Raw genomic sequence first — 8,601 nt, 5'->3', positions numbered from 1 at the left:
AAAAAAAAAAAAAAAAAAAAAAAAAAAAAAAAAAAAAAAAAAAAAAAAAATATATATATATATATATATATATATTTAAATGGATTTATAAATCTTAATTCAATAATAAAAAATAAAAAATAATTACCTTGCGTATTAACATTTTATTTTTATTTAAATATATACAATAATCCAACGCAATCCCATATTTTAGTCAGTTGAAAAATATTTATCAAATATTTGAGTCTGATTGAAAGTATTTATTAACATTGTTTTGTTCGGGAAGAATATTACAATCCGTTCCAATTAGAAAACTAAATTAACTCCAGTGTATAAATGTGGGAGGGTAAAATAGTAAATTCACACAAAATAAAACAAAATAAGATATTATATGTTATTTATAAATGATTTTAAAGAAAAAACAGTAATGAAAAAAGGTTAATTTAAATATAAGTTAAGTTAGTAATAATTACATAATTAATCTTCCACGCTTCCAAAAATGGAAATATTATGTGAAATTTTTTAATATATATATATATATTGAAAAAGTATGTGAATTTTGATTTTGATTTTCAGTGAAGAAGAGAAATTGAAGAAGGAAGGAGAGAATGGAAATGTATGCAACTTTCTCCTCCTTTCTCTCTGCCTAATTTTGCTCTTCGTTTGCCATTTCAATTTCTCTCTCAAAACTTCAATTTCTCACTACTCCATTTTTTTTTGTTTCCCTTTCTCTCTCTATCACCGTATGGTTTTGGATCTCTGGGATTCTACCAGATGTGTTTCACTCTAGAATATTCTTCATCATATTTCAGAAATTGTGGTCAGCATTTCTCGAGGGTTTATGAATTTTTGTTGTTGAATTTGTTGTTTTTTGTTTGGTTTTAGAGATGGATCTTTGAGAGGACTAGGGTTTAGATTTGAGCAGTGATGATTGTGGATATGATTGTCTGTTTTTAGCACTTTTTGATTGTTTCTCTTCCTGATGGTTTTGGTGAGATGGAGTTTGTGTTTTTTGCTCAGTGATTTCGCGAGATGATTTTTTTTTTCTTTTTACTTTTTTTGTAATTTTTTGTTTTTTCCCTTTTTGGATTGTGTCTCTGTTTCAGATCTTCCATTATCGATATTTTCTCTGCCGGTAGCTCAATTCGGCACCTCGAGTGAGCTATTGATTTCTCGTTCGATCATTTTTGTGTGCTTTTCATTAAGTCGGCGATTTAAAGCCTGTTTCTTTGAGAATTTGTTCTGTTGCGGGAGTTCGATTCAGGTATATCAATTCTCTGTTCCGTTCTTTCATGGAAATGGATTTTTATGGATTTAGGTTTTGAAAGGTTTAAATCGCTCTAGATGTGCTAGGAAGGATCTGTATTTAGTAGGCTACGGTTTACTTTTTCAGTGTCGATTATGCTGAATTTGTTACTATAATTGCGGACTTCTTTCGTAGTTAATGAGTTAATTACTTGGGGTTTTGTTCTTGGAGTTATCGAACTTTAAGAATTTATGATGAGTGACTCTTCTAGGTTAGGGTAACAGATTAACTTCACTATCGATTAATTTCTTTGTTCATTTATTTCTTCCAGTAGGAGTAAGAGAATTTAATTGGCCTTTCTTCTTTTTATGGATCAGGGAAATCTGTATTTTTGTGAACATTTATGAAGACTTAATTATTATTCCAGTTCTGATTAGTAAAAATGTTATGATTAAACATAAGTTCACCCTCCATTGCTTTGAATCTTCACATATTTTTCTTGGTGATGGGTGCACTATCTCAGCCCCTTTCTCTTTTTCCACTTGGATTCGATCACAACACGATGACTTCTGTTTGTTTAAGTCTGTACTCTTTTTCTCTCTTTTTTAATTGTTCCTTGTTTCATCAATATTCCTAATTTGTTTGTAGGATCTTTATTTGATTGCAAACTAAGAGATGCGGCGAACAAAAAATGGAAGTGAAGACAACATACCTTCAAGTGATGAGATATTATCACCGTTGGTAGATGAGGATAGTGGAGGGAATGTTAGCGGTGGCTGTCTTAAGAAAGGACCATGGACATCTAATGAAGATGAGATTTTGATAGAATATGTAAAAAAACATGGGGAGGGGAATTGGAATGCCGTTCAGAAGCATTCTGGACTTTCTCGTTGTGGGAAGAGCTGTCGCTTGCGATGGGCCAATCATCTCAGACCAAACTTGAAAAAAGGGGCGTTTACTGCAGAAGAAGAGCATACAATAATTCATCTGCACGCTAAAATGGGAAACAAATGGGCACGCATGGCAGCCCATGTATGTGCACAATCTCCCTTCCTTTTTATTTTATTTGTTTGATTATTTGCTACTGCTGGCTTGGATTTTCTTGCTTTTTCCAGGAAAAATTGTGCTTTGAGAATTGAAATTTATATGGAATTCATTTCATTTGTAGATGATAATATTAGACAAAATCTTGTTTTCAACATACAAGATAAACTATTTAAGACTAGCGAATTGGATGTTTCAATGTGAAAAATTATAGTTACACATTGTTTTGTTCGCTCCGCTTTGTAGGTTCTTCAATGCAACTTATAATTTTTTCTATGGTTTCCAGCGCATGTTTACATTTATGCCAGTTGCCTATTATCCATCAAGGGTTTATGTTTTTTCATTTGTGGTAGTTGCCTGTTATCCATCGAGGGCTATAACGCCTTTTCTGGCATTCAAATCTTCCAGTCATTGCACTAGATTTAATCATCTAGTGATAGGCATTTCTAGTTTTAATCTTTAGAAATACTTCCATTTCCTTAAGGTATTTATTGTGTTTTTCCTTAGTTACCTGGACGCACAGACAATGAAATTAAGAATTACTGGAATACTCGAATTAAGAGGCGGCAGCGGGCTGGTCTACCTCTGTATCCCCCTGAAGTGAGTTTGCGCGCTTGGCAGCATCGTCATAACCAAGACACAGGTGGTAGTAATATTGTAGGTAAAGATCATCATGATCTTCTTCAGGCTAATAGTTATGATGCAATACCGGATGTCAAATTTCAAGGCAAGCCTCATAATGCCTTATCTTATATGCCCCAGCTTCCAGAAATTTCAAGTTGTATGCTGAAAAGAGGTCTTGATTCTTCTCAATATGGTAATTTCATGCCATCTACAATGCATCGTCAAAAGCGTTACCGGGAATCAGCACCCTTATTCTCTGGTCCTGATGGTAGTGTTAAAACCCCTTTCCACCAGTTTGAGGATAATTCCTATGATCAAGTTGCTCAATCATATGGGTCACCTTTTCCTCTTGATCCTAACGCTGCCACTAAGAATGCCATGTCTTTTGGCTCGTTTGAGGGTAGCCATTCCCTTACAAATGGCAATTCCTCTGCTTCTCAGCACTCGAAAGAGACAGAGAAGTTGGAGCTCCCTTCACTCCAATATCCAGAAACTGATTTATGCAGTTGGGAGACACCCATCCAACCGGCAATGTTTGAATCAGTTGATCCGTTTATTCAATCTCCACCAACTTTTATGTTGGGATCAGATTGCCTTTCACCACGCAACAGTGGCTTACTAGAAGCTTTAATATATGAATCTAAGACGATTGGTTGTCCAAAGAATCATCCATCTCACAAGAATTCAAATTCATGCAGTATTACTCCAGGTGATGTAACTGATAGTTATAATATGACAGCGGGTAAGACAGAAATTGATGACTATACCGAGGCTGTTTCTCCATTTGGTCACTCTACCTCCACACTTTTCAGTGAGTGCACACCGATCAGTGCAACCGGAAGTTCATATGAAGATCCTGCTCTTACTGAGGCCTTTTCTGGTGAGTTTCCCGCTCGAAGCTAAATATATATATTTTTTATAATGAATACTAATTCTAATCTTACCTCACTCAGGTGCATTTGGTCATTTAAATTATTCTTTACATACCTACTATACAATTCATGCACGGATTTGGATTTTAGTTTGGGAAATGAGGTTTGGACCCTCATATTTATGTCGTAGGAAGTAACATTATCGAGTTTAAATAGCATCTCATTTCTTGATGACATATTAGATTTTTGTTAACCCTATATTTTTTTTTTTTTTGTAAAACCCGAGTGAATTTAATGGTCTACTTTATTCGCAAAAAAAAAAAAAAAAAAAATTTGTGATATTCAATTTGGATGCTTGAGAAAAGCTTCTGAACAGTTAGTTCATGATTTTTATATTGTTTGCATATTTACTTCACACGAAACCGAAATTATCTACGAAATCCTTCTCGTGTCTTGATAATCATGATCTACAGAAGTATTTTATACTCTTGTGGGCTAGGGTTAAGTTTGGATGCCCTTGTGTACATTCATTTTTCTCAAGGAAAGATAGTTTCTTTTATAACATATATAATACCATTTGGTGTTTCTCTGTAGCTACTAATTTGATGGTAAGTTGCTAACATATAATTTAAGTGACCACAACTATGAAGTTGCACGGTGAACGGCGAGGTTCTAACTTGAATCTTGGGTCCCCAAAATTTTTGTTATATTGTTTTTCATGACCCTTAGTTTATACACATTACATTTTTATAATATATGGCCTTTTATATAATTGATATAGTGAGATTTATTTTATGTTAAAGGTAATGTGTGTTACATGTTGAATCTTTCCCTTCCAATTTTGTTGTTGTAGCGAAAACCAGTGACGATTGTTAATAGTCACATTTTGGAGTAGTTATATTCTGAGGTTTCACAATGAACTTCATCTAATGTTAAAGAAGTGTATAAAGGACTAGTAATGTCGAACTGAACTGAATCGATTGGACGTGTATATCTATCACATGGGTTTCGTTCCTAGTGTTACTATGCCTGACTTATGCAAGAACTCTGCAGGAAGTAATGTGAAATCAGAACCACTGGATCATGTGTGGACCCCTGATAGAGAAAAAGAAGCGAAAAACGGGGTCGAATTCACACGTCCAGATGCGTTGCTTGCTTCAGATTGGCAGGGCCAGAGTTCAGGAATTGAAAAGGAGACAACCAGTATGACTGATGCACTCACTTTGCTCCTAGGCGATGATTTGGCTGCTGACTACAAGCACTTACCATCTGGGATTTCGACGACGCATTCGGGTTGGGGTCTTGATTCCTGTTCATGGAATAACATGCCCCCAGTGTGTCAAATGTCTGATATTCCTTGATCTCTCAGCAGTTCTTACTAAATGAATGATCTAAAAACTAAACTGTCTCTTTGGTTTATAAGTTGACGACTTGTCAGGGGAAGACGGTTACTCTCGTTACCTCGTCGACCGAGGGAAGGTTAGTTGTTGTGGCCTTTTCTTTGGTGGATTTTGATTCCCTGTTTGTTCAGCAGAAAAAAAAAAAAAAGAAATCATTGTATGTGGAACTGTTTAGGTTTGTAATGCACAATGCTGCAGTGCTTTCATAAGATGGACTGTGTAATAACTTTGAACTTTGTCATGGAACATTGGGATTCAATGGTGTCTGTTGCTTCTTCAAATTCAGGTCTCCTCCTCCTCTTCAAGATAGCTCGTTGATTCAATATAGAAAGAGAAGGGCTTGTATTACGTAAATTAAGAAGATTTCTTGCCTTTTCTTTCCCTTCTCCGTGGCAAATGTCGAATGGTCGATACAACCATTTCTACATTTTTTTTTTATAGATGTGTTTTCCTATTACTTCATTATTTGAAGACGAAGGAAATGAAAAAGAAAAGAAAGTTTGCCTGCCCCTTTAGAAAAAGGCTATGTTCGTGCATCCACCCAGGAGGGGTGTGGACATGCCTGTGCGGATTACATGTGACGGTTACAAGAATGACGGAGAACTGAACTGTATTCAATGACTACCTGTGACCCCATTTGTGTGGATTACATGTGACCTTATTTGTGACGGTTACAAGAATGACGGGAACAGTATCCAACGACATTCAAGGATGGATGTAGACCCAATAATCATTCTGGTCTTGATAGAAGCGATATAATCATTTTGATCCTGAAATAGAAGTGGTATAATTAGATCCTGATTTCGGTGGTATGATAGAAGTGGTATAATAATTTGGGATGGATGTAGACCCAATAAATTTCGACCTACAGAAGAGGTATAATGATTCGGGATGGATGTAGACCTAAGATTTGGGATGGATGTAGACCTAATCTCTCTTAGTTCTGGAGACCTAATCTCTCTTAGTTCTGGATGGATGTAGACCTAAGGTATAATGATTTGGGATGGATGTAGACCTAATCTCTCCTAGTTCTGATTTAGATCAGGGATAGATGTATAACCAATAATCAGGTATAAGTCTGGATAAAAAACATTTTTTTTTTTTTTTTTTTTTTTCTTATGCAGATGTTTTTTTTGTTTTTTTTTCTCATCCACCTAGGAGGGGTGTGGACACACCTGTGCGGATTACATGTGATGGTTACAAGAATGACTGAGACTAGAGGTAACTCAAAGCCCAATCCGTACCTGATCTCGGTCTCAAATGACGCGGTCAGAAGATTCGGAGGGTGAGCTGCCACTGGTTCTCACCCCCAACACTAGTACGGTTAGCACGACAACCTCGTAATCAGTCATACTTGATTTGACTAGGTTAGAGAAGATAATGAGAAGACTAATCTAAGAAGTAGAAACCATTTCCACCGGCATGTCTGCAATGCGTTTAGTATTCCTCCAATCCCAAGTAGCTCCTTCGTTTTCCTACAATCCTCCGAACATTAGTTAATTCATTCTTAAAATCCATATGTCCACCCAGTCTCCTCCCAACAATTCATTCTCAATAAATCCACACCAGTCCCCTCCCTACCATTCATTCCCCAATACTTATATTAGGTGGATCATGCAGAAACTAAGGCCCGAAATTGGAATCTTTCTTTGGCCCCTCTTTTGAAATATGCTACTCCATGACCCCCCGTAAGGAAAGGAGTACTTTGTCATTCCTCGATTCTTGGCACCATCGGTTTTCTTCCCAAACATCGTCGTTATCTCAGCTCTCGCCATTTCAACCCATATCTAATGTAGACCACAGTGTCACAATCTGCAATATGATTGTGACCCGAGTAAGTCATCGAGGACGATGACTAAGTTAAGTGGGGGAGAATGTCACAACCATACTATGAAGAGAGTAGGTTGTGACCCTCACGCCATGATAAGCAAGGTGGCGTTTCTCAAGAGACGCCCATCCGGCCATATGCAGGCCAATATAGAAGAGTGCCATGATGCGATCGAGGAGAACGATGCATCATTCAACACACCACCACGCAAAGTGGACATTGAAGACAAGTTGAGACATAAGCAAGACAGAGACACATGAAGGACAAGATAGACTTGTTGAAGGGCCAGGTAGGGCCCCAGGCCTTAACCTCAAAAGTCGGGGTTTCGGAAGGAATTTAGGCATGCGATTCGGGAGTTAAGTCCGTCCATATGAAATATGAATGCTCGCCAAGTTTGGTGTCAATCGGACATCAGACGGACAATGCACGACGTCGTATGACACCTCACTAAAAGCAGGTATAATGAAAATGGCTCAAAATATACTATAGGGTACCATGGTGTTAGCTCTCCACCACCCCTGGACCCTGTGGCCTAAGTGAGCTACCCTGTGGCACATACATATGTCATAGTGTGGGCGAGTGGTGACTTCCTTTGAAATGAGTTTTTGAAGGACAGTACCGACGACATGGGTGTGCTGGTATTGCGCCCTAGTTCGCGTGTTGGAGGTTGCTACATACACCCACTATCCGATATGGTATCCGTAAATGACTCGACATGGACACGGGATGCTTTGATAGAACCCGGATGGATGGATGTTTGGGAAGTCTCGATGAGATGAACGACACGCGGGTCCATTCTCGATGGCATGACCGAATGAGTTATGATGGCCAACGACATCCCGAGACTCGAGATGGCGTCAAGACATATGGACCCTGTCGATGAGGATCGAGATGGCAAGATGAGATGCGACGTTGTATTGAGAGACCTTAACCCGAGCAGAGGCAAGGTCGAGCTGAATGAGTTGGCCTAGTGTAGAGGCAAGTCGGATGTGTCACAGACGATTGAACATGCACACGCAAGTGGCGTGTGTGGTTGAACAAGCTTGGATTCCGCACAAGCGATGTTCGATTGGTGAAGACAAACCTTGTCTAAGGTCCAACGAAGCCACAAAGCCGAGGCGAAAAATATATATGGGGCTTAATTCCCCTCGAGGCTAGTCGTGAGCGTGTCAAGATCACGACGCCGCACTGTAAAAAATGTAGGCCCGTGACACACAGCTCGCCCCAAACCCTTACCGGCCATCCAATCTTCGTCATTCCACTCAAGTTTATGTTTTAGTTTAATTAATTATTGTTCCCCATAAATAATTAAAAAAAGGAGAAATAAAAAATTTCAATATTTCCTTACATTTAAATAAATAAAGAATCTAAATTGACTTATTTATAAAGTTTTACTTTATTTTCTAATTTTATTTTTTATAAATAGAGTTGTTTGATAATTTTTTTAAACCAATTAGAAAAACATATTTAAAAATTTTCGTTTCTCTCCAAAAAAATTAAATTTATTATTATTATTATTATTATTTTGTCTCTCTCGTCTATTTCTAAAATTTGTTTTTAATATATATATATATATATATATATATATATATATATATATATATATAT

General features: G+C 37.2%; 1 protein-coding gene across 3 annotated transcripts; it reads left to right on the top strand.

The window, feature by feature from the left end:
- The first annotated feature begins 536 nt into the window (after positions 1-536).
- On the top strand, positions 537-5,446 carry LOC111459220 (transcription factor MYB33-like). Of its 3 annotated transcripts, none has more exons than XM_023102017.1 (4): positions 537-595; positions 1,874-2,257; positions 2,777-3,773; positions 4,819-5,446. In XM_023102017.1, the coding sequence occupies exons 2-4, from the start codon at positions 1,901-1,903 to the stop codon at positions 5,124-5,126; spliced, it is 1,662 nt and encodes a 553-aa protein (XP_022957785.1). In that variant the 5' UTR covers positions 537-595; positions 1,874-1,900; the 3' UTR covers positions 5,127-5,446. The 3 variants fall into 3 exon arrangements, with proteins under 3 accessions (XP_022957785.1, XP_022957800.1, XP_022957793.1); XM_023102032.1 differs by lacking the exon at positions 537-595 and adding an exon at positions 608-799; XM_023102025.1 differs by lacking the exon at positions 537-595 and adding an exon at positions 814-1,243.
- The last annotated feature ends 3,155 nt before the right edge of the window (positions 5,447-8,601 follow it).

This window comes from Cucurbita moschata, unplaced genomic scaffold (genome assembly GCF_002738365.1).
Source record: "Cucurbita moschata cultivar Rifu unplaced genomic scaffold, Cmos_1.0 Cmo_Scf00002, whole genome shotgun sequence".
NCBI classification, from domain to species: domain Eukaryota; kingdom Viridiplantae; phylum Streptophyta; class Magnoliopsida; order Cucurbitales; family Cucurbitaceae; genus Cucurbita; species Cucurbita moschata.
Note: the sequence above shows the minus strand (reverse complement) of the source record. Positions and strands in the feature narration are given on the sequence as shown.

What these genes read in the sequence shown, in the direction of transcription:
- LOC111459220 (XM_023102017.1), top strand. Translation starts at nt 1,901, where the DNA reads ATGCGGCGAACAAAAAATGGAAGTGAAGACAACATACCTTCAAGTGAT. An exon ending in GGGCACGCATGGCAGCCCAT is followed by an intron (nt 2,258 to 2,776) that starts GTATGTGCACAA and finishes GTTTTTCCTTAG; the next exon opens with TTACCTGGACGCACAGACAA. An exon ending in TCTTACTGAGGCCTTTTCTG is followed by an intron (nt 3,774 to 4,818) that starts GTGAGTTTCCCG and finishes AGAACTCTGCAG; the next exon opens with GAAGTAATGTGAAATCAGAA.